We start from the raw sequence: 26,832 nt of genomic DNA on the forward strand, positions 1-26,832 counted from the left end.
TGCACATGTTTTAACCAAGTGTCACAATGGGGTACCTCTATGCCGCCTGTACAAAGGTCTAAGGAGAAAGCTCGCATCGGATTTCTCGCTATTGATTATTCTCAACTTAGACATCCATACCGGGACAACATAGACAACAGATAATGGACTCCTCTTTTATGCATAAGCATGTGGCAACAATTAATTTTCTCATTTGAGATTGAGGATATTGTCCAAAACTGAAACTTCCACCATGGATCATGGCTTTAGTTAGCGGCCCAATGTTCTTCTCTAACAATATGCATGCTTAACCATAAGGTGGTAGATCTCTCTTACTTCAGACAAGACGAACATGCATAGCAACTCACATGAAATTCAACAAAGAGTAGTTGATGGCGTCCCCAGTGAACATGGTTATCGCACAACAAGCAACTTAATAAGAGATAAAGTGCATAAGTACATATTCAATACCACAATAGTTTTTAAGCTATTTGTCCCATGAGCTATATATTGCAAAGGTGAATGATGGAATTTTAAAGGTAGCACTCAAGCAATTTACTTTGGAATGGCGGAGAAATACCATGTAGTAAGTAGGTATGGTGGACACAAATGGCATAGTGGTTGGCTCAAGTATTTTGGATGCATGAGAGGTATTCCCTCTCGATACAAGGTTTAGGCTAGCAAGGTTATTTTGAAACAAACACAAGGATGAATGGTGCAGCAAAACTCACATAAAAGACATATTGTAAACATTATAAGACTCTACACCGTCTTCCTTGTTGTTCAAACTCAATACTAGAAATTATCTAGACCTTAGAGAGACCAAATATGCGAACCAAATTTTAGCAAGCTCTATGTATTTCTTCATTAATGGGTACAAAGTATATGATGCAAGAGCTTAAACATGAGCACAACAATTGCCAAGTATCACATTACCCAAGACATTATAGCAATTACTACATGTATCATTTTCCAATTCCAACCATATAACAATTTAACGAAGAAGAAACTTCGCCATGAATACTAAAAGCTAAGAACACATGTGTTCATATGCAACAGTGGAGCGTGTCTCTCTCCCACACAAGCATGATGTAATCCAATTTATTCAAACACAACAAAAACAAGAAACATACAGACGCTCCAAGTAAAGCACATAAGATGTGATGGAATAAAAATATAGTTTCAGGGGAGGAACCTGATAATGTTGTCGATGAAGAAGGGGATGCCTTGGGCATCCCCAAGCTTAGACGCTTGAGTCTTCTTGAAATATGCAGGGGTGAACCACCGGGGCATCCCCAAGCTTAGAGCTTTCACTCTTCTTGATCATAGTATATCATCCTCCTCTCTTGACCCTTGAAAACTTCCTTCACACCAAACTTCTCATAAACTTCATTAGAGGGGTTAGTACATAATCAAAAACTCACATGTTCAGAGGTGACACAATCATTCTTAACACTTCTGGACATTTCTCAAAGCTACTGGAAGGTAATGGAACAAAGAAATCCACCCAACACAGCGAAAGAAGCAATGCGAAATAAAAGGCAGAATCTGTCAAAACAGAACAGTCCGTAAAGACGAATTTTTAATAAATACTTCCGTTGCTCAGATCAGAAAACTCAAAACTAATGAAAGTTGCGTACATATCTTAGGAACACGCACGTAAATTGGCATATTTTTATGAGTTACCTACAGAGAAAACAGGCCAGATTCGTGACAGATAGAAATCTGTTTCTGCGCAGAAATCCAAATCTAGTATCAACCTTCGATTAGAGGCTTCACTTGGCACAACAAAACACAAAACTAAGATAAGGAGAGGTTGCTACAGTAGTAAACAACTTCCAAGACACAAATATAAAACAAAGTACTGTAGCAAAATAACACATGGGTTATCTCCCAAGAAGTTCTTTCTTTATAGCCATTAAGATGGGCTCAGCAATTTTAATGATGCACTCATAAGAAATAGTATTTGAAGCAAAAGAGAGCATCAAGAGGCAAATTCAAAACAAATTTAAGCCTAACATGCTTCCTATGCATAGGAATCTTGTAAATAAACAAGTTCAAGAAGCATAATGCAACAAGCATAGAAAGATAAAACAAGTGCAGCTTCAAAAATTTAAGCACATAGAGAGGTGTTTTAGTAACATGAAAATTTCTACAACCATATTTTCCTCTCTCATAATAACTTTCAGTAGCATCATGAGCAAACTCAACAATATAACTATCAAGTGAAACATTCTTATCATGAGTCTCATGCATAAAATTATTACTCTCCACATAAGCATAATCAATTTTATTAGTTGTAGTGGGAGCAAATTCAACAAAGTAGCTATCAAATATAGGAGGCATATTGTAATCATAATCAAATTTATCCTCCATAACAGGTGGCAACAAAAGACTACTATCATTATAATCATCATAAATAGGAGGTAAAGTATCATCAAAGTAAATTTTCTCCTCAATGCTTGGCGGACTAAAAAGATCATGCTCATCAAAACCAGCTTCCCCAAGCTTAGAATTTTCCATAGCATTAGCAACAATAGTGTTCAAAGCATTCATATTAATAACATTCCCATTAGCATGCATATAAAGTTCCATGGGTTTTTTAATTCTCTCTTCAAACACATCATGTCCTAATTCAAGATAAAGTTCATAAAGATCTCTCATATTTTTGTTGTTTTCCATTATGCCTTACTAGTGTAAACAAGAAACAAAAAGTTGCAATTGCAGGATCTAAAGGAAATAGCTTCGAGTACTTACAACGGCGGAAAATAGCTTAGTAGCCGGGATCCGGAGTGTGAGTACCTTTTACCTTTCCTCCCCGGCAACGGCGCCAGAAAATAGCTTGATGTCTACGCCCCCCCTCCTTTTCCTGTAGACAGTGTTGGGCCTCCAAGAGCAGAGGTTTGTAGAACAGCAACAAGTTTTCCCTTAAGTGGATCACCCAAGGTTTATCGAACTCAGGGAGGAAGAGGTCAAAGATATCCCTCTCATGCAACCCTGCAACCACAAAGCAAGAAGTCTCTTGTGTCCCCAACACACCTAATAGGTGCACTAGTTCGGCGAAGAGATAGTGAAATACAGGTGGTATGAATAAGCAGTAGCAACGGCACCAGAAAAGTGCTTTGCCCAGGACAGTAAACAAGCTGTAGTAACGCAGCAGTAGTAACGCAGCAGTAGTAACACAGTAAAACAGTAAACAAGCAGCGATAGCAGTATTTAGGAACAAGGCCTAGGGATTGCACTTTCACTAGTGGAAACTCTCAACATTGATCGCATAATAAATAACTCTTTCTCATATGTGCTACATACACTCTTTTGTTGGATGATGAACACATTGCGTAGGATTACACGAACCCTCAATGCCGGAGTTAACAAGCTCCACAATTCAATGTTCATATTTAAATAACCTTAGAGCATAATAGATCATTGCAAAATAAACCAAGAACTAACATAGTGCACACACTGTCCACATTACACTATGAAGGAGGAATAGATCACATCAATACTATCATAATGATAATTAACTCCACAATCTACAAGAGATCATGATCATAGCCTACGACAAGAACCACATGGTGCACACACTAGTCACCTTTACACCATGCAGGAGGAATAGAGTACTTTAATAACATCACATGAGTAGCACACAACTAGTAGCGATACAAAGCTCATCATATGGATCTCAATCATGTAAAGCAGCTCATGAGATCATTGTATTGAAGTACATAGGAGAGAGATTAACCACATAGCTACCGGTACAGCCCCGAGCCTCGATGGAGAACTACTCCCTCCTCATGGGAGCAGCAGCGGTGATGAAGATGGCGGTGGAGATGGTAGCGGTGTCGATGGAGAAGCCTTCCGGGGGCACTTCCCCGTCCCGGCGGCGTGCCGGAACAGAGACTCCTGTCCCCCAGATCTTGGCTTCGCGATGGCGGCGGCTCTGGAAAGTTTCTCGTACCGTGGCTTTTTCGTCTCGAGGTTTTAGGTCGAGGGGGCTTAAATAGGCGAAGAGGCGGCGTCAGAAGGTCGAAGGGGCGACGACACTATAGGGCGGCGCGGCCAGGGCCTGGGCCGCGCCGGCCTATGGTCTGGGGGCCCAGTGCCCCCCCTCTGGTCCTTCTCGTGTGTTCTGGATGCTTCCGGGCAAAATAGGAACCTGGGCGTTGATTTCGTCCGATTCCGAGAATATTTCTTTACTAGGATTTCTGAAACCAAAAACAGCAGAAAACAGAATCGGCCCTTCGGCATCTCGTCAATAGGTTAGTTCCAGAAAACGCATAAATATGACATAAAATGTGCATATAACATGTAGATATCATCAATAATGTGGCATGGAACATAAGAAATTATCGATACGTCGGAGACGTATCAGGGCTCCCGAGAAAAACCCCTGGAACGTGGCGCAGCTCAGGCGGTTCTACGCCTATAGTCGAAATATAGTCCTCCTTTGTAAAAATACAATGTACTGAAACGCCCGCGAGTTTTCAGACGCACTCTTTTCCTTTTCGGGGCACCGAGTGGGGCCGGAAAGGTTTTTAATGAGGCGGGCTCGCGGTGCTGCAATATAATAAAGATAGTGGAGATATACTTCTTATTCCTCGACACGCTCGGGGGCTCAACGCCTTCAAGTTACAAAATACATACAATATAGATAAACTAGACTTACCGAAATATTTCGCCTTGGTACAATAATACCTCGCCAAATATAACATCGGAAGCTAACAAATTATAAATATAGTATACTCGTCAAAATATTATTGCTTTGGTCTGAAAACCTCGCAAGAAAAATATAGAATTTCGACACCAAGACACTCGGGGGCTTGTAACCCATCGATGGAAAAATAAATATATCTTCTTATGACAAGAGGAAAAATTTTCGAGATAGCAAAACAATATAAACTCCAGCCAGAGGCTCGGGGGCTCCAACAATATAGGTCACTTTATAATATAAACAAATTTCTTCGGAACAAAAAGAGATCAAAACAATACAGACATAATTTCTCGCAATATAGTACAGCTCAATCAAGGCCTAAGATACTATCTATGGATAAACCTCTGGTTGTTTTGTGTTCAGCATAGATCCCCTTGACGAAGAATTCTGAATCCATCCGAAGAAGTTCGTCCATCATCGACTCGGCCACAGGAGTCACCATGTCATTGATTGTGTCAATATTATTTTTTCGCCGCGATTTTTTGGCCAAGCAATCAGCAACAATCTTCGTCAGGTCCAACTTGGGATGGCAAATGTTTATCATAATCATGGCGAACCTTGCTCCAGCAGTCAATTGAGCTCGCACAAAATTATGAATGCGAGGGGCATCTCTAAATTTCTCCAGTAGTCCAGGAAGAGTTTTTGGAGTTTCATCTCGAGGAAATAAAGTCTTGTAAACCAGGGTCAAGGTTCTTGTGCAAAAATTGAGAAATTCGCGCACCTGGCAAGCGCGATCTTGGAACCTAACAATTTGCTGGGTCCGTTCAGGGGTGGCCCAAAACAGACAGCCATGGTTAAGAGAAAGATTGACGAGGAGATTTGTTCTGACATTCACTCTTTCATCTTCAGCGGCAGCGTCAAGAACAGAGCCTATTAAGTGACAAGGCAAGAAATTTAAGGGGAGGCACAGTAAAACAAGAAAGAAGCAGTATGAGGTTGGAAAAACATACCTAGCATATCGTGCTAGCTTCAGACATTAGCTCGAGCATGCTATTTTCTCGAGCAGTGGCCTTTTCAGCTTCCGACACAGCAGCATCCTTGGCAGCTATGGCCTCTTTGGCTTGTTGGAGAGCAATTTTCTCTCTTTCAGATGCTTTTCGAGATTGTTCCATCATTGCCAGAGTTTGCTTTTTCATGGATTGAAGTTGTTGTCGAAGATCTTGCAAATCTTGCGACAAATGTCTGCTTGCAGAACCTTCGATGAGGTTATTATCAACTAGCGTTTTCTTCGAGAAGGAAGAAGCAGGCGAAGTATCGGCAGAACAAGGGTCGGCGGAGTAATTATCGAATATTAACTGGAAAAGAAAGTCTCAGGATCAATGATAGTGCAAGATAGAATTTCATTGATCTTCAGGAAATTTACATGGATATTACAGAAGAAGGTTCTCCAAAAGGACTACCAAGATAATTGTCGCCAAAGCTAATATGGTGACAATAACAAAAGAAACAGAGAAAGCAAAAGAAGAGGCATTCAACTAGACCTCCGGCCTTGATGAGCTAGGAGTTGCAGATGGCTTGATCCCAAGATAGGCTAGGATTTTCTTCGTGTTGGGCTTCGCTGCTTTGATCAATGACCGCCATTTTGTTTGCTCTATCTGCTCGGTGTCGCCAACTTTCATCCAGTCAACAGTTTGTTGGCTGTCAGCGACCAAGGCAACAGTGCTCTCGACAGCAATCTTCATATTCTCCTGGCGCATCTTCAGTCCAAGATCATCCGGTGGATTGAAGTCCTTGGCAAGAGCAAGGAAAGTCTTGGGCTCCTCTTTCTTCGGGAAGAAGTAGGGGAACAGCCTTGATAATCCTGCGTCAGCATGCGCCATGCCCTCGCGAACGTCGGTTCCATGAAACTCCAGATAAGAGAGTGCGTCAAGGAGAGGATCATTGGCGGGATTTTCTAGATCAAATTCTTGGTTTGTTTTACCTGCCGCAGAAAATATATGTTGGTCGACAACAAGCAAGGAAAAGCAAGCCTAAGAAAGATAGAGGGGATTGACAAAGTTACCAAGGAAGCGTCGATTCTGCGTGTTCAAGCGCTTAATGATCGCCTGTTCACGAGTAGCCTATGCGGCCTTGTGCTCGTTTAAAGCAGTTTCGGCATCATCAAGCCTCTTTTGCAGATCGTCGACACCAGCAGCTTTTGCCTTGGCCTTCTCAGCCTCTGCTTTAGCTTGGCCAGCGTCAAGTTCAGCTTTCTTGCGAGCCGTTTCACTTTGCTCCAGTTTCTGAGCAAGAGTGTCGACAAGCTTGTTGGCTTCTGCAAGTTTCTCTGCCAAAATAGTAAAGAATCGTTAAAATTGCGACAAAATAGGAGCAAGGAGCTATAAACAAGGGTCAGCAAAAAAGTTATTACCTTCAGTCTTGCTGGCATACTCACGGTACCCAATGAATTGGGCACCGATGCGAACAAGCTCTTTGATCATAGGCTGCCAAAGAAGAACAAAGAAAGAAAACGTCGGTATGGGAAAAATATGAAGGCATGAAAAAGCAAACAGAGGAAATATAGATAATGACAAGAAAACCAAGAACTTACATCATCCAAGAGAGAATTGGAGGAGCTACCCAATTGGAGGGTAGGCTCCGGGATTGTTTCAACCCTTGTCCTTTTTGGTGAAGGGACAAGAGGGCTTGAAGGAGGAGTGGTGGCGCCAACGTTTTGTTGAGGAGGCGAGGATTCTTCTCCTTCAACTGGCGTCTCCGAAACAATTAAAGTATGTGACGTGCTCGTTCGAGCAGCCACATCAAGAGTTGGTACTTCTTCCTCATCATCACTACGATTAAAAGTCGAGAGCATAAAAAGCAAGATAGACAAAAAAAAAAATCGAGTACAAAAATAAGGGGAAATAAAAGTGACTTACGAGCTGATGAGGGATTCAAGATATGGATCATAAGTTGCCTTCTGACGTGAAGGACCAACTTCTTCGGCTTTGGAGGTGCCGGAATCTTCGGCATCATTCCTCTTCCTCTTGTTCCTTGGAGAAACAACAGGAGGAGGAGATTGTGCCGACGCAGTGCCTTCGAAGGCAGCATCCTTTTCAGAAGATCCCGCAGATTTTAGAGAATCCACGGGTTCATTCACAAAAGAGGGGGCCTCTTGGTTGTCATCAGTGACAACGGCCCTTTCCTCGACTTCTCCACCTTCAGGAAGAGGAGGAAGCGAGACAAGATTTGGATGGTTCTGTAAAAAAAAATATAGGGGAAGATATCAGAAAAGGAGTTACAAAAAAGATAGTAAAGCAATAACAAATCAATCGACAAAGGTTACCTTGGGAAGTGGATTGGCGGCGCTGAATGGCTTTACACGGCAAGAAGAAGGGACATGATCTTTTTTGCTGAGAGACGAGATTTTTCGGACAAGCTTTTCTAAGTCCTTGACCTCTAAATCCGCTGACAACCGATCTGCGTCCTTGTCGCCAGCATATTTCCAGAGAGGGTATTTGCGAGCCTGAAGTGGCTGCACTCTAGTCCTAAGAAAATATGCCGTGATTTGGATACCTGACAATTCTTTGCCGCGAGTATTTTGCAACTCGTGGATGCGAGTCATCAGGGCTTCTGTCGCTATTTTTTCTTCTTCGGTAGCCTCTGTGTCCCAGGAGCGGCGGCGAAGGATTTTCTCGGCACCATCGAAGGGAGGGATGTTGTCTTCAGCACATCCATGGTTTTCTTCCTGAATGTACAACCACTTCTTGCGCCATCCCTGGACTGAGTCAGGAAGTTTGACGTCGAAGTAATCGACGGTGGGGCAAACGGAAATAACAACGCCGCGTATATTATAGGCGATGTTGGGAGAGCCATTACGGCGACAAAAGAAAATGCGCTTCCATAGCGCCCAGTTAGGCTGGACGCCAAGGAAGGCCTCGCAGAGGGTGATGAAAATGGAGATATGAAGGATGGAATTGGGCGTGAGGTGGTGAAGTTGCAGACCGTAAATAAAGAGGAGTCCGCGGAGAAAAGGATGAATGGGGGCGGAAAGACCGCGGATGAGGTGGTCGACAAAACTTACCCGATACCCCATTGGAGGGGTTGGGTAGCTTTCCTCGCTAGGGAAGCTCAGCGCGTTGGGCTTCTTGCTGATCCCCAGCTTCTTCAGCAGATTGATGTCTGATGCGTGTGGTTGACACGTCCGTTGGGAACCCCAAGAGGAAGGTGTGATGCGCACAGCGGCAAGTTTCCCTCAGTAAGAAACCAAGGTTTAATTGAACCAGTAGGAGTCAAGAAGCACGTTGAAGGTTGATGGCGGCGGGATGTAGTGCGGCGCAACACCAGAGATTCCGGCGCCAACGTGGAACCTGCACAACACAACCAAAATACTTTGCCCCAACGAAACAGTGAGGTTGTCAATCTCACCGGCTTGCTGTAACAAAGGATTAACCGTATTGTGTGGAAGATGATTGTTTGCGTAAAAACAGTAGAACAAGTATTGCAGTAGATTGTATTTCAGTATAGAGAATTGGACCGGGGTCCACAGTTCACTAGAGGTGTCTCTCCCATAAGATAAACAGCATGTTGGGTGAACAAATTACAGTTGGGCAATTGACAAATAAAGAGGGCATGACCATGCACATACATATTATGATGAGTATAGTGAGATTTAATTGGGCATTACGACAAAGTACATAGACCGCCATCCAACATGCATCTATGCCTAAAAAGTCCACCTTCAGGTTATCATCCGAACCCCCTCCAGTATTAAGTTGCTAACAACAGACAATTGCATTAAGTATTGCGCGTAATGTAACTAGTAACTACATCCTTGAACATAGCACTAATGTTTTATCCCTAGTGGCAACAGCACATCCACAACCTTAGAACTTTCTGTCACACATCCCCGAGATATCAATGGAGGCATGAACCCACTATCGAGCATAAATACTCCCTCTTGGAGTTACAAGCATCTACTTGGCCAGAGCATCTACTAGTAACGGAGAGCATGCAAGATCATAAACAACACATAGACATAACTTTGATAATCAACATAACAAGTATTCTCTATTCATCGGATCCCAACAAACGCAACATATAGAATTACAGATAGATGATCTTGATCATGTTAGGCAGCTCACAAGATCCGACAATGAAGCACAATGGGGAGAAGACAACCATCTAGCTACTGCTATGGACCCATAGTCCAGGGGTAGACTACTCACACATCACTCCGGAGGTGACCATGGCGGCGTAGAGTCCTCCGGGAGATGATTCCCCTCTCCGGCGAGTGCCGGAGGCGATCTCCTGGATCCCCGAGATGGGATCGGCGGCGGCGGCGTCTCTGGAAGGTTTTCCGTATCGTGGCTCTCGGTACTGGGGGTTTCGCAACGGAGGCTTTAAGTAGGCGAAAGGGCAGGTCAAGAGGCGGCACGAGGGCCCCACACCACAGGGCCGCGCGGCCAAGGGGGGGGCCGCGCCGCCCTAGGGTGTGGCCCCCTCGTGGCCCCACTTCATCTCCTCTTCGGGGTTCTGGAAGCTTCGTGGCAAAATAGGACCCTGGGCGTTGATTTCGTCCAATTCCGAGAATATTTCGTTACTAGGATTTCTGAAACCAAAAACAGCAGAAACAAAGAATCGGCACTTCGGCATCTTGTTAATAGGTTAGTTCCGAGAAAATGCACGAATATGACAGAAAGTGTGCAGAAAACAGGTAGATAACATCTTTAATGTGGCCTGGAACATTCGAAATTATCGTTACGTCGGTGACGTATCAGCATCCCCTGCTTAGTTCTCGCTCGTCCCGAGCAGGTAAAACGATAACACAGATAATTTCTGGAGTGACATGCCATCATAACCTTGATCATACTATTTGTAAAGCATATGTAGTGAATGCAGCGATCAAAACAATGTATATGACATGAGTAAACAAGTGAATCATAAAGCAAAGACTTTTCATGAATAGCACTTCAAGACAAGCATCAATAAGTCTTGCATAAGAGTTAACTCATAAAGCAATAATTCAAAGTAAAAGCATTGAAGCAACACAAAGGAAGATTAAGTTTCAGCGGTTGCTTTCAACTCATAACATGTATATCTCATGGATATTGTCAACATAGAGTAATATAATAAGTGCAATAAGCAAATATGTTGGAATCAATGCACAGTTCACACAAGTGTTTGCTTCTTGAGGTGGAGAGAAATAGGTGAACTGACTCAACATTGAAAGTAAAAGAATTGTCCTCCATAGAGGAAAAGCATCGATTGCTATATTTGTGCTAGAGCTTTGATTTTGAAAACATGAAACAATTTTGTCAACGGTAGTAATAAAGCATATGTATCATGTAAATTATATCTTACAAGTTGCAAGCCTCATGCATAGTATACTAATAGTGCCCGCACCTTGTCCTAATTAGCTTGGACTACCGGATCATCGCAATGCACATGTTTTAACCAAGTGTCACAAAGGGGTACCTCTATGCCGCCTGTACAAAGGTCTAAGGAGAAAGCTCGCATTGGATTTCTTGCTATTGATTATTCTCAACTTAGACATCCATACCGGGACAACATAGACAACAGATAATGGACTCCTCTTTTATGCATAAGCATGTAACAACAATTAATAATTCTTCTCATATGAGATTGAGGATATTTGTCCAAAACTGAAACTTCCACCATGGATCATGGCTTTAGTTAGCGGCCCAATGTTCTTCTCTAACAATATGCATGCTTAACCATAAGGTGGTAGATCGCTCTTACTTCAGACAAGACGAACATGCATAGCAACTCACATGAAATTCAACAAAGAGTAGTTGATGGCGTCCCCAGTAAACATGGTTATCGCACAACAAGCAACTTAATAAGAGATAAAGTGCATAATTACATATTCAATACCACAATAGTTTTTAAGTTATTTGTCCCATGAGCTATATATTGCAAAGGTGAATGATGGAATTTTAAAGGTAGCACTCAAGCAATTTACTTTGGAATGGCGGAAAATACCATGTAGTTAGGTAGGTATGGTGGACACAAATGGCATAGTGGTTGGCTCAAGTATTTTGGATGCATGAGAAGTATTCCCTCTCGATACAAGGTTTAGGCTAGCAAGGCTTATTTGAAACAAACACAAGGATGAACCGGTGCAGCAAAACTCACATAAAAGACATATTGTAAACATTATAAGACTCTACACCGTCTTCCTTGTTGTTCAAACTCAATACTAGAAATTATCTAGACCTTAGAGAAACCAAATATGCAAACCAAATTTTAGCATGCTCTATGTATTTCTTCATTAATGGGTGCAAAGCATATGATGCAAGAGCTTAGACATGAGCACAACAATTGCCAAGTATCACATTACCCAAGACATTTATAGCAATTACTACATGTATCATTTTCCAATTCCAACCATATAACAAATTAACGAAGAAGAAACTTCGCCATGAATACTATGAGTAGAAACTAAGGACATACTTGTCCATATGCTACAGCGGAGCGTGTCTCTCTCCCATAAAGTGAATGCTAGGATCCATTTTATTCAAACAAAACAAAAAACAAAAACAAACCGACGCTCCAAGAAAAGCACATAAGATGTGATGGAATAAAAATATAGTTTCAGGGGAGGAACCTGATAGTGTTGTCGATGAAGAAGGGGATGCCTTGAGCATCCCCAAGCTTAGACGCTTGAGTCTTCTTAATATATGCAGGGGTGAACCACCGGGGCATCCCCAAGCTTAGAGCTTTCACTCTCCTTGATCATGTTGCATCATACTCCTCTCTTGATCCTTGAAAACTTCCTCCACACCAAACTTAGAACAACTCATTAGAGGGTTAGCGACAATAAAAATTAACATGTTCAGAGGTGACACAATCATTCTTAACACTTCTGTACATTGCATAAAGCTACTGGACATTAATGGATCAAAGAAATTCATCCAACATAACAAAAGAGGCAATGCGAAATAAAAGGCAGAATCTGTCAAAACAGAACAGTTCGTATTGACGAATTTTATCGAGGCACCAGACTTGCTCAAATGAAAATGCTCAAATTGAATGAAAGTTGCGTACATATCTGAGGATCACTCACGTAAATTGGCATAATTTTCTGAGTTACCTACAGGGAAAACAGCCCAGATTCGTGACAGCAAAGAAATCTGTTTCTGTGCAGTAATCCAAATCTAGTATGAACTTTTCTATCAACGACTTTACTTGGCACAACAAAACACTAAACTAAGATGAGGAGAGGTTGCTACAGTAGTAAACAACTTCCAAGACACAAAATAAAAACAAAGTGCTGTAGGTAAAAACATGGGTTGTCTCCCATAAGCGCTTTTCTTTAACGCCTTTCAGCTAGGCGCAGAAAGTGTGTATCAAGTATTATCAAGAGACGAAGTGTCAACATCATAATTTGTTCACATAATAGAATCAAAAGGTAACTTCATTCTCTTTCTAGGGAAGTGTTCCATACCTTTCTTGAGAGGAAATTGATATTTTATATTACCTTCCTTCATATCAATGATAGCACCAACAGTTCGAAGAAAAGGTCTTCCCAATATAATGGGATAAGATGCATTGCATTCAATATCCAAGACAACAAAATCAACGGGGACAAGGTTATTGTTAATGGTAATGCGAACATTATCAACTTTCCCCAAAGGTTTCTTTGTAGAATGATCAGCAAGATTAACATCCAAATAACAATTTTTCAGCGGTGGCAAGTCAAGCATATTATAAATTTTCTTAGGCATAACAGAAATACTTGCACCAAGATCACATAAGGCATTACAATCAAAATCTTTAACCTTCATCTTAATGATGGGCTCCCAACCATCCTCTAGCTTTCTAGGAATAGAGGCTTCACGCTCTAGTTTCTCTTCTCTAACTTTTATGAGAGCATTTGTAATATGTTGTGTGAAAGCCAAATTTATAGCACTAGCATTAGGACTTTTAGCAAGTTTTTGCAAGAACTTTATAACTTCAGAGATGTGGCAATCATCAAAATTCAAACCATTATAATCTAAAGCAATGGGATCATCATCCCCAATGTTGGAAAAAATTTCAGCAGTTTTATCACAGGCAGTTTCAGCAGTTTTAGCAGCTTCTAGCGATTTCGCGCTTTGCATTAGAAGTGGAAATATTGCTAACACCAATTCTTTTATTATTAATAGTAGGAGGTGCAGCAACATGTGTAGCATTAGCATTACTAGTGCTGGTAATAGTCCAAACTTTAGCTACATTCTTCTCTTTAGCTAGTTTTTCATTTTCTTCTCTATCCCACCTAGCACGCAGTTCAGCCATTAATCTTATATTCTCATTAATTCTAACTTGGATGGCATTTGCTGTAGTAGTAATTTTGTTATGATGATTTTCATTAGGCAAAACTTTCGATTTCAAAAGATCAACATCAGCAGCAAGACTATCGACTTTAGAAGCAAGTATATCAATTTTCCCAAGCTTTTCTTCAACAGATTTGTTAAAAGCAGTTTGTGTACTAATAAATTCTTTAAGCATGGCTTCAAGTCCAGGGGGTGAACTCCTATTATTGTTGTAAGAATTCCCATAAGAATTACCATAGCCGTTGCCATTATTATAAGGATATGGCCTATAGTTGTTACTAGAATTGTTCCGGTAAGCATTGTTGTTGAAGTTATTATTTTTAATGAAGTTTACATCAACATGTTCTTCATGTGCAACCAATGAAGCTAACGGAACATTATTAGGATCAATATTAGTCCTATCATTCACAAGCATAGACATAATAGCATCAATCTTATCACTCAAGGAAGAGGTTTCTTCGAAATTTACCTTCTTACCTTGTGGAGCTCTTTCCGTGTGCCATTCAGAGTAGTTGATCATCATATTATCAAGAAGCTTTGTTGCTTCACCAAGAGTGATGGACATAAAGGTACCTCCAGCAGCTGAATCCAATAAATTCCACGAAGAAAAATTTAGTCCCTGCATAGAAGGTTTGGATGATCATCCAAGTAGTCAGTCCATGGGTTGGGCAATTTTTAACCAGAGATTTCATTCTTTCCCAAGCTTGAGCAACATGTTCAGTATCTAATTGTTTAAAATTCATTATGCTACTCCTCAAAGATATAATTTTAGCAGGGGGATAATATCTACCAATAAAAGCATCCTTGCATTTAGTCCATGAATCAATACTATTCTTAGGCAGAGATAGCAACCAATCTTTAGCTCTTCCTCTTAATGAGAAAGGGAACAATTTTAATTTTATAATGTCACCATCTACATCTTTATATTTTTGCATTTCACACAATTCAACAAAATTATTGAGATGGGCAGCAGCATCATCAGAACTAACACCAAAAAATTGCTCTCGCATAACAAGATTCAGTAAAGCAGGTTTAATTTCAAAGAATTCTGCTGTAGTAGCAGGTGGAGCAATAGGTGTGCATAAGAAATCATTATTATTTGTGGTTGTGAAGTCACACAACTTAGTATTTTCAGGGTTGGCCATTTTAGCAACAGTAAATAAAGCAAACTAGATAAAGTAAATGCAAGTAACTAATTTTTTTTGTGTTTTTGATATAGCAAACAAGATAGCAAATAAAGTAAAACTAGCAACTAATTTTTTTGTATTTTGATTTAGTGCAGCAAACAAAGTAGTAAATAAAACTAAGCAAGACAAAAACAAAGTAAAGAGATTGGGATGTGGAGACTCCCCTTGCAGCGTGTCTTGATCTCCCCGGCAACGGCGCCAGAAATTTGCTTGATGCGTGTGGTTGACACGTCCGTTGGGAACCCCAAGAGGAAGGTGTGATGCGCACAGCGGCAAGTTTCCCTCAGTAAGAAACCAAGGTTTAATCGAACCAGTAGGAGTCAAGAAGCACGTTGAAGGTTGATGGCGGCAGGATGTAGTGCGGCGCAACATCAGAGATTCCGGCGCCAACGTGGAACCTGCACAACACAACCAAAGTACTTTGCCCCAACGAAACAGTGAGGTTGTCAATCTCACCGGCTTGCTGTAACAAAGGATTAACCGTATTGTGTGGAAGATGATTGTTTGCAGAAAACAGTAAAACAGTAGAACAAGTATTGCAGTAGATTGTATTTCAGTCTAGAGAATTGGACCGGGGTCCACAGTTCACTAGAGGTGTCTCTCCCATAAGATAAACAGCATGTTGGGTGAACAAATTACAGTTGGGCAATTGATAAATAAAGAGGGCATGACCATGCACATACATATTATGATGAGTATAGTGAGATTTAATTGGGCATTACGACAAAGTACATAGACCGCCATCCAGCATGCATCTATGCCTAAAAAGTCCACCTTCAGGTTATCATCCGAACCCCCTCCAGTATTAAGTTGCTAACAACAGACAATTGCATTAAGTATTGCGCGTAATGTAACTAGTAACTACATCCTTGAACATAGCACTAATGTTTTATCCCTAGTGGCAACAGCATATCCACAACCTTAGAACTTTCTGTCACTGTCCCAGATATCAATGGAGGCATGAACCCACTATCGAGCATAAATACTCCCTCTTGGAGTTACAAGCATCTACTTGGCCAGAGCATCTACTAGTAACGGAGAGCATGCAAGATCATAAACAACACATAGACATAACTTTGATAATCAACATAACAAGTATTCTCTATTCATCGGATCCCAACAAACGCAACATATAGAATTACAGATAGATGATCTTGATCATGTTAGGCAGCTCACAAGATCCGACAATGAAGCACAATGGGGAGAAGACAACCATCTAGCTACTGCTATGGACCCATAGTCCAGGGGTAGACTACTCACACATCACTCCGGAGGCGACCATGGCGGCGTAGAGTCCTCCGGGAGATGATTCCCCTCTCCGGCAGGGTGCCGGAGGCGATCTCCTGGATCCCCCGAGATGGGATCGGCGGCGGCGGCGTCTCTGGAAGGTTTTCCGTATCGTGGCTCTCGGTACTGGGGGTTTCGCAACGGAGGCTTTAAGTAGGCGGAAGGGCAGGTCAAGAGGCGGCACGAGGGCCCCACACCACAGGGCCGCGCGGCCAAGGGGGGGCCGCGCCGCCCTAGGGTGTGGCCCCCTCGTGGCCCCACTTCGTCTCCTCTTCGGACTTCTGGAAGCTTCGTGGCAAAATAGGACCCTGGGCGTTGATTTCGTCCAATTCCGAGAATATTTCGTTACTAGGATTTCTGAAACCAAAAACAGCAGAAAACAACAACTGGCACTTCGGCATCTTGTTAATAGGTTAGTTCCAGAAAATGCACAAATATGACATAAAGTGTGCATAAAACAGGTAGATAACATCAATAATGTGGCATGGAACATAAGAAATTATCGATACGTCGGAGACGTATCAATGTCCTGGGTGGAAATCTTGGACCTTTCCCACTCCGCGGTTCCCAGATCCACGGCGGCCATTGATGATTCCGGCGTGCTGTGCCTGGTCAAACGACGCGGTGGCATCAACAATGGTGCAGGAATGCAGCTTTGAGAAGATGAGCTTAGGGGATTGAGGAGCGCAGGATGAGGTTTTGCAGAGGAGAGCAGAGGTGCGGCGTGAGCGGAAGTGCTCGAGGAGGAAGAGGAAGAACTTATATAGAGGTGCGGCGAAGCGGCGGACCGTTGGATGAGAAAAGTGTGCGGCAGATGATAGCCACGTGGAAACAAGGGTAAAAAAGTATTTTAACATCGGAGAAGTTACGGTACGTGAGCCAGAAAAAGCGGAGAACGTGTGTCCCCCACTTACACGACGTGTCAAAATAGTGGATAAATTGGGCCCACAAGGCAGCGGGAGAAAACTTCTCGTGATTTTCGGACTTGCAATCGTGGCTATCGTCAGCAATAACGTCACCTTGGCAGAAGAAAAAATTCGCCTCATCAGCTTCATAAAAGGCGACATGTAAAAATAATGCTGAGCCTTTGATCAAATACAAGTTTTTGATCAAATGCTCGGGGGCTACTTTGGAAAAAAGAAAAGATCCAGAAATACAAAATAGAAATGGCGTGAGCCTATGATCAAATACAAATATTTGTTCATAGCCTCGGGGGCTACTCCCATCGGGAACGCTGCTCGCGTGCCCGATGAAATCATAAAAAAAAGAGAGAGAAAGAAAGAAAGAGAAAAAGAAAGATAGCAGAGCAAAAGAAGTATATTCCGAGTTAAAAATAACTCTGCATATACTCCCATCGGGAGAGCAATATAAGTCATCTTTGACTCAATAAAATGTGCCATTCCAATAGCCGAATAAGCACTCGACAATATATTCTCAGAACGCCAAAGTTGCGATCAATTTCTGAATGCCGCAAATTTGCGAAGGTAAGACCCCAGATCCGTTCTGTGTGGCGTGGCGCCGTCTCTGACGTCGGTTTGCTACTTTTATCCGTATCAACAGATACGAAGAAAAATCCTAACGGACGCGTTAGGTACCCGATAAATTTTACTGGGACTCGACAGAATGGTAAGACCTTAAGCGGCACCTGTCGAAGTTCACACCAGTATCCCGAGATCATGTCCAGGGACGTGATCTTGAAGTAGGTTTTTGCGGATTGCCACTAGAGCAGTTAACTAGTACCTGATCCGTCAGATGAACTAGCCCCAACTACCATTATCCCTGTACAATATAGAAGTTTATGAAGAAATATAGAAAAGTTGAAGCTGTCGAATAAAAATAAACAGTAGAGATTTTCCCTGACTCTACGATTCAAGCAAAATCTCGGGGGCTACTGACATAGACATCCCAAATGGGCCTGCCGAAGATAGTACCCGGGGTTTACTGAAGGCCCACTACCCGAAGAATAAGAAGATTCGGAAGCCCAAGATATTATTAAGGAAAGCTAGAGTTGTAATAGGAAGTGTTATTTGTAATCTTGCGGGATGAGTTAGAAACCTTCCCGGACTCTGTAACTTGTACGACACGAATCCCTCGGCTCCGCCTCCTATATAAGGGGGAGTCGAGGGACGCAGAAATCATCGAATCATTGTCTCTCAAACCTTAATTTTCATAATCATCGAGTACTTTTCGGCTGAAACCTTCGAGATCTACTTGCCCTCTACTTCCAACTAAACCCTAGTCTACAACCCGTAGGCATTGACAAGTTAATACCTTGTCACTAGGATTAAAAAGAACAAAGAGTTCATGTTTGAAAAAAGATGGATTAGAGAAGATGATTTCCTTGCCTAAGTGGATAGGGCTTGGCAGCAAGGTGTCAGGGCCAACAACAGTTTGGACAGAATGCAAAAGAAATTGAAGAATGACAAAAACAGTCTGAAAGATTGGGGCTGCAATTTGAGAGGGAGAGATAAGAAAAGAAAGAATGAAATATCTCAGGAACTTGCTGACTTGGAGATGAGGGAGGAGTTTTCTCCACGGGCATTCAAAAAAGGGTGAAAATCCAACAAGAATTATTGGATATTCTTGACAATGAAGAAAGCTTCTGGCGCCAGAGAGCAAGAGATGACTGGCTGCTCCAGGGGGACATAATACTGCCTATTTTTCATAGGATTGCAAATGGGTGCAAGAGAAAGAGCACTATTTTTTCCTTGAAACATGGTGACTCTGTGATCCAGGGAGATGAAGAGTTACTAAAACATGCCACTGATTTCTATAAAACCCTCTTTGGTCCTGTAGAGGACAAGGGTGTCAGATTAAATGGTGATATATGGAACAGTGATGAAAAACTAAGTGACACTGATAGGGAGAATTTGAGCAGAAGATTGACATAAGAAGAGGTCAAGAATGTTGTAGATCAAATGGAAAAAACAAAGCTGCATGTCCCTATTGAATTTTACCAAGTATATTGGGAGATAATCAAAAAGGACTTGATGGCAGTGTTTGATGATTTATATGACCACAAGATTGACTTGGAAAGAATTAATTATGGTGTTATTACCTTCATACCCAAAGGGGATGATGCAGATAGAATACAAAGTTCAGACCTATCTATCTTTTGAAAGTTCTGTTCAAAATTTTCACCAAAACCCTTACTGTTAGAACAGAACCAGTTATGGGTAAGTTTTTGTCTCCATGTCAAACTACCTTTGTCAAAGGGATATACATTACTGATGGAGTCATGTTGCTCCAAGAAGTTCTGAAGGAAAGCAAATTTAGGAAAAACAACAGGGGGTAGTGTTGAAGATTGATTTTGAAAAGGCATATGATAAAGTCAACTGGAATTTCCTGTTTGACTGTTGTTCCCAGAAAGATTTCAGTGATAGCTGGCTTGTATGGATCAAAAAAGTGGTGACTAATGGTACTTTGAGTGTGAAAGTGAATGACAAAATTGGCCCATATTTTGCTAGTTACAAGGGTGTTAGACAAGGTGGCCCTTTTGCACCCTTCTTATTCAACATGGTAGCAAATAGCTTGTCCAAGATGGTTTCTCTGGCTCAACAGAATGGGCTTATCACTGGTCTGGCTAGTAATTTGATAGAGAAAGAGGCAGTTGTGCTTCAGTATGCAGAAATTTATATTGTATATTTTTGAAACCATGTATGTGTTGAAAATAAATTTTGAGAAAAGTGAAGTCATGATGGTGCTGGATGATGAGGTAAAAGCACATAATTTTGCTTCTTTATTTAATGGTCAACAAGGAAGCTGGCCCATAAAGTATCTGGGTACCCCTGTGTGTGCAAGAAGACCAATTGTGGCTGAAATGGGTTTCCTTGGTGAGAAAACAAAGAAAAAATGAGTGGCTGGATGGGAAGTGCTATGTCAACTGGTGGGAGATTGGTAAAGATTGATGCATGACTGTCTAGTGTTGCTGTATACCGAATGTCCTTGAGATTGCTACATAAAACAAACATTGAGCAGGTGGACAAGCCCATCAGGTCTTTTTTCTGGGTTGGGAGTGCTGATAAGAGAAAATACCATTTTTTCAAGTAGAAATAGATTTGCAAACCCAAGAAAAAGGGGGCTGGGGTATTAAAGATTTGTATAAGTTTAATATCAGCTTAATGTGCAAAATGGTGGTGCAAACTTGAGAATGGTTCAGGTCCCTGCATAATCCAATGAAATAGAAGTATTTGAGAGATGGATGTGTCTTTTATAGAAAAAAAAGACCCGGGGACTCTCCCTTGTGGACAGATATGATGCAAGTCAAACAGATTTATTTGAATGGGAGAAGAATGCAGGTGGGTAATGGCAGACACACAAGCTTCTGGGGAGATGCCTGGTGTGACCAGTGCCAATTGAAAGACAGGTTCCTAGATATCTATGATATATGCATTGAGCAATCATTCAAAGTGGCAGAAGCAGCTGAGATGAATTGGAGTTTTTTGTTCGGGAGATGGATGACACCTGATGTTGCTTTACAAATTCATGGACTGTCTCAAAATGTGGCCCAAACTATTCTCAACAATGAACCCGATAAACCCTTCTAGAAATGGACAAAGGGAGGTAAATTTACTGTTAAATCTGTATGCAAATATTTGTGTGGCAGTGGTCTGGATAGAACTTGCAGACATCTCTAGAAAAGCAAGATTCCTATGAAGATTAAAATTTGGCTGTGGATGATTGCAACGAAAGCCTGCATGTCTGTGGTTGTGTTATTACTTTAAGCTTTGTTGTGGGCTTTTGGCCGAAAAACTCCTAAGCTGTAACGCTAGCAGTAGGTGGCGCGTTTTTTGTTTAGTTTCATTTGTTGTTTCGTACTAACTAGCCCATGTGGCTTGATACTCCTGTTTTCATTATCCATGGGTAATGAAAATCGATCCATGCGGATCGCTTGAAAAAAAACCAAAAAAATGTGGTAATTTCAAAAATAATGCAGTTACAACATTGTTGCAACTTTACTTTAGGAGAAGTGTCAAGACCAATCACAACATTTTGGAACTTTGGTATGGAAAAGATGGTACACAACAAACCCCTCAATGCTTGCAGCAAAATCTGTCAGTCACAACAAATCCTTGAGGAATGCCAAAGAAACATGTGTGCACCATCGGAGGCCAATATTTACAGCAGCTCACGAAAGCATTTGCAACATTGAAGCAACTTTTGTAGAGTACTAGACACCCATAATCAATGCAACATCTTGCTTGTGTGTTCGTAGTAGAACTTGACAACTTGTACATGTTTGTGGCATTCTGAATACCTGCATGAATCATTATTTTTTGAAAAACTTACCTCAAACCATAGTCCATGGTGGCCCCGGTCTTGTCGATTCGACATCGCTAGATGTGCATTTGGCTCGTCGGAGGCAAGTATACGCTACCTCGAGCCCGTTCCCACTGGTCCATCCTCTTCCCATGCTCAACACAGTTCTAGATCGCCGATTTGAATCTCAAGAGCCATATTAGTGCTTGATTTGTGGCTTCCATAGAGAAGGGGAAGGGAAGTGGAGGGGCCACGGAGGATCGGTAGGGCATGCCATGGCGGTGGACAGTGGACAATAGGGCAGGGCAGTGCCCACTAAGGGCATATGAGAGGAGTTGGACATGGAGAGAGAGAGGGATGGTGGATTGCACATGCGCACATCGCCTTCGGTTGGAGCTTTTGTTCACACCGATCACTTTTTTCTTGGGAAAACCACTTGCTCATCCAGCTCACAACCACACATATGTACAAATTATTGCATTAAGTTATTAGTGTTATATTTGGGTTAAACTACAGGCAAATATAACAAATGTCTTGTCCAGAATCTTATAGTTACTTCTTAGATAGCCAAATATGCACACTAGAATTTTTTGAAAGAGAGGCAAAAGTTTTTGCGTCATTCATTTATTAAGAAGTGAGTACCCAATTTTTTTTTGGAGAAAATCGGGCGAAAACCTACAACAAGACCATAGCCAAGCCTAAAGAGACCCGAACTACGGGACACACCCACTCTAGCCAACACAAGGGACCACAAGGAAATACGAATGAACACTCCAAACACGACACTCCAATAGCGCACGGACAAACACAATCAATCAACTGCGGAACAGGGATAGGTAGTAGCCAAAGGTGGTGAGGAAATCACAAACCTCTCTAGCGACGACTACTTTGGGCACATCTGCCAACAATCCAGACTTAGCAACCCCACCACCAAAACGAACAACATGCATGCCAGACTCAGGCGAGAGAGAGAGAGACTGCAGCGTTGGTGTATTGTCAAGCAGACTCTCCACGCACGCCAACGCACACGCCACAGAAGTTGCTACCGCCGTCTTCCTCGACTCCATCTTCAAGAGAGATCATCGCATTAACCTTGCAAGACCTGCCGTCGATGCCACAATGACGCCAGACGGCTCCACCATCCTACACGCATACTCACATATCAAATGGAGTATTTAATGGATAAAATATTCATTCCACTCTAAATCCATCAAGGAAATGTAAGCTGCATAAATAAAATGTGAATAGTCACTCATTCATTTTTTTTTAGGGTTTCTTCCAAACAAACTACAGTGTTGTGTATAGAATCAACTCCAAGTTGACATTTTGTGTTCAGGTAGTTCAAGTATAGAGACCGGATACAAAACCTATAAAAGTACTTTGCGCCCTCTTTTATGATCAGCTGCCAAAACGCGCCAACATATACTCCGAATCGAGCGGGAGAGTCCGAGACGGTTTGCATGCACGGCCGTGATCAGGAGAGAGACGCGGGGCGGGGACGAACCAACCAGGGAATCCGAGCCATGCACGAGTCAGGGGAAAGGAAGCCTGGTAAAACGCCAACGGCGCGTAGATAAATAGCTCCGAGCAAGACGGAGCCCCGGACTCCCGGCGCCGCACGTACGCGGCACCACGATCGATCGAGCGCGCGCCACCGCCGGGGGCCCCGGACCTCGCGTCGATCATGGCGTCGCTGCCGCCTCTGCCGCCGGAGATGCGGACGCTGCGGTCGACGCTGAACCAGCGGGGGCTGGGGGACCCGCTGCTGCTGCCGCCGGCTGACTGGGGCGTCCTCCCGGACGCCGGCGCCGGCGCCGACGACGGGGGACCCCTGCGTCGGGCGGTGGAGGCGGTGCGCGCGGTGGCCTGGGACATGTGGGCGTTCGCGCGCAAGGACCCCAGGAAGCCCGTCTACGCGGCCAAGGTGGCCACGGCGCTCGCGCTCATCACGCTGCTCGTCTTCCTCCGCGAGCCAACCGACATCGTCAGCCACGCCGTCTGGGCCATCCTCACCGTCGTCGTCGTCTTCGAGTTCAGCATCGGTACGTCCAGTCTCTCTCTTTTTTTCTTTTTCTTTCTCAACACGATCGGCCAAAGGCCAGAAATATTCAGAAGAAATATAATGTGTATTTTGATTTTTCGGTCCTCCAATGCACAACATTGGCTTAATTTGATTTATTTTACTTAATATAAATGTAATTTTTCTCAGCACATAAAAACTTGTTGTTATACCTGATGCCTATTGCACAAGGTATGTGTTGAGAGGTTAAAAGGGTTTTGTTTTTGTGACACAGGTGCAACCTTGAGCAAAGGGCTTAACAGGGGACTGGGGACTCTCACCGCAGGAGGGCTTGCTCTAGCAGTTGCTGAATCGGCAAGGCATATTGGCAGTTTAGACACTGTGTTTCTGATCATCTGCACCTTCGTTGTCGGTGAGTAGCAAAATTTGCGGAAATCCCAAATCATCAGGCAACACTACTCTGTAATTCCATCGTTTGAACATTAGTTTTATACCTTGTGGTTGCCAGGATTTGGTACAACGCTGGTAAAGCAGCACCCTAAAACGAAGGCATACGAGTACGGGCTCCGCGTCTTCCTGCTCACTTTCTGCTACGTCACAGTGTCCGGGTACAACACCGGGGAGTTTACCGGCACGGCCGTGAGCAGGTTCCTGCTGATCGTCATCGGTGCCGCCGTGAGCCTGGCGGTGAACATCGGCATATACCCCATCTGGGCAGGGGAGGATCTGCACCACCTGGTGGCCAAGAACTTTGCCAGAGTAGCAGAATCCTTAGAAGGTAGGCTGAGCATGACCAACATCCAACATTCCAAGCCTGCTGAATTCTTTGAAGGAATTGCAGTGGATAGATGGGTGGAATAGGATTTGGTTTGTTTCTGAAATGTGAAAACCACTTTGGCTGCAGGATGCGTGGATGGATACCTGACGTGCATGGAGTACGAGAGGGTTCCTTCCAAGATTCTCACGTACCAGGCTTCCGATGATCCTCTGTACAGTGGGTACAGGGCGGCCGTCGAGGCGCAGGCACAAGAGGAAACCCTGGTCTGTTGTTGCACAAGCTTCAGTTCTCTCTAGGATTAGTTTTCTTCCTTGAATGATGATACTAACAAAGTTGTAATGGCAGCTAGGATTTGCTATATGGGAACCGCCGCACGGACCTTACAAGATGATGAAGTATCCTTGGAAGAACTACACCAAAGTCGGCGGCGCACTGAGGCACTGCTCCTTCGCTGTCATGGCGTTGCACGGGTGCATCCTGTCGGAGATTCAGGTTCGCGCGTTTGTTTCCATGGCGGTAACATATACTCGTGAATGCTAAGTTTCCTAACTGAACCTTTTCTTCAGTCGCCACCGGAGAACAGGAAGGTTTTCAGCGTGGAGCTCCACAACGTGGGCAACGAGGCCGCCAAGGTGCTGCGGGAGCTCGGTCAGCGGGTGAAGACCATGACGAGACTGAGCTCCCCGAACATCCTCGCCGAGGTCCACCACGCCGTCGAGGAGCTGCAGAAGAAGATCGACCAGCGGTCGTTCCTGCTCGTCAACACGGAGCGGTGGGGGGAGGCGGTCGCCGCCTGCAAGCAGAACGAGCCTCCGCCGGCTCCAGAGCACGCCGTGGTAATCAACATCGGCGGCGCGGGGGTGCACAAGTCGGACTCGAGCACGTCCCTCGCCCGGCACGCCGTCCTCACCAACGCCGGCGCGGCGGTGCACAAGTCAGACTCGAACACGTCCCTCGCCCGGTTCGACTCGTCGGCGTCGGGGGCGGCCATGGGGTTGGACTTCTCATTGTTCAAGCCGCAGGCGTCCTGGCCCTTCCGGCTGCCGCCGATGCACCCGGGCCTGCCGTTCGAGGACGCGGAGGCGAGGACGTACGAGAGCGCGAGCGCGCTGTCGCTGGCCACGTTCGCCTCGCTCCTCATCGAGTTTGTGGCGCGGCTCCGGAACCTCGTCGACGCGTTCGAGGAGCTCAGCGACAAGGCCGGCTTCAAGGATCCCGTGGAGGAGCCCTCTGCCGCCGGCCGGGAGGAGAGTGGTGGTGGTTTTGTAGACAAGATACGGAGGCTTTTTAGACTGAAGAGATGATGCGGATGGCAAGAGATTAATAAACACTAATTAACCGGTTTTGCTTGCGGTTGATGGGTACCACGACAAGATGGCTGGCTCACAATGTAGGAGATGCTGACATATGAGTTACCATGTAAATACTAAATGCAGAGATGGGAATCAAAAAATGTATGATGCCTTTTCATGCATTGAAGTGAAACATGGTGAAAGGAATTATAGTACTGTATATATACTCTATAAAGGATAACAGGGAAGTTCGAGTTGCTGTAGAGTGGTGACAATGGGCAACCTCAACGACGGCCCTCGCTTTGTTGGCGTGTGTGTGGCTTTATGTGGGTAGCCAACATGGTTGTGTGTGCCCTTGAGACGATCGTGTTCCACAAAAGCCAGCGAGGGTGGTTGTACCGGCTTTTAGGTTGGTTTTTCGTTATTGTACTAACGCACTCTGTATTTCTTCTTTATTAATGAAAATAACAAGTATTTTGCCTCGTTTCAAAAATATAAAGGACAACGGCAGAGATTGTGTTTTGGCTATATGAATCTATTACAAAAATACATAAAAGACAAAATTTAAAAATGTCCACAAAAATCGAATTTTATTTTCACTTGTACATCAGGATATTGCACAAGTTTTCGAGAAAAAAGTACATTTTTGTAAAAATGACAAAAAAATGTCCTGTCATATTAGAGCATCAACATTTGTCTTTTTTACACTGGACACAAAAGAAATCAGAAAACATATGTGCACACATGGAATATCTTAATGTAGATGGTATAATTCAGTTCAGATTTTTTTGACATTTTAAAATGTGTTTTCAAGCAGAATTGGATTTCCCACAACATCACTCTTTGTCGAGGCCTCAAAAGTGAGGTATATAGGCCGTGGAAACTACATACATGCTTCAATCACATATTGAATTATCAAGTCACTTGGGCATTCTTTCTACAGCTGAATAATCCATCCATTTCTTCTTGCATATATACAGCTGAAAAGATGGCTAACGATGCATGAGATGCTGATATATAAGTAACCATGTAAACAGAGAGATGTGAATCAGAGAATGTAAGATG

General features: G+C 43.2%; 1 protein-coding gene across 1 annotated transcript; it reads left to right on the forward strand.

The window, feature by feature from the left end:
* The first annotated feature begins 23,266 nt into the window (after window positions 1-23,266).
* LOC127306274 (aluminum-activated malate transporter 9) lies at window positions 23,267-25,821 on the forward strand. The gene is made up of 6 exons (XM_051336891.2): window positions 23,267-23,719; window positions 23,972-24,109; window positions 24,206-24,475; window positions 24,602-24,738; window positions 24,821-24,967; window positions 25,042-25,821. Exons 1-6 carry the CDS (start codon window positions 23,362-23,364, stop codon window positions 25,777-25,779), a joined length of 1,788 nt encoding a protein of 595 aa, XP_051192851.1. The 5' UTR covers window positions 23,267-23,361; the 3' UTR covers window positions 25,780-25,821.
* The last annotated feature ends 1,011 nt before the right edge of the window (window positions 25,822-26,832 follow it).

The sequence above is a fragment of the Lolium perenne genome, chromosome 6 (assembly GCF_019359855.2).
Source record: "Lolium perenne isolate Kyuss_39 chromosome 6, Kyuss_2.0, whole genome shotgun sequence".
Taxonomy (NCBI): domain Eukaryota; kingdom Viridiplantae; phylum Streptophyta; class Magnoliopsida; order Poales; family Poaceae; genus Lolium; species Lolium perenne.

Excerpts from the sequence above, each read along its gene's own strand:
- LOC127306274 (XM_051336891.2), top strand. The coding sequence starts at position 23,362 with ATGGCGTCGCTGCCGCCTCTGCCGCCGGAGATGCGGACGCTGCGGTCG. Across the intron at positions 24,476-24,601 it reads AGTAGCAGAATCCTTAGAAG|GATGCGTGGATGGATACCTG; the intron begins GTAGGCTGAGCA and ends CTTTGGCTGCAG. Across the intron at positions 24,968-25,041 it reads GCATCCTGTCGGAGATTCAG|TCGCCACCGGAGAACAGGAA; the intron begins GTTCGCGCGTTT and ends CCTTTTCTTCAG.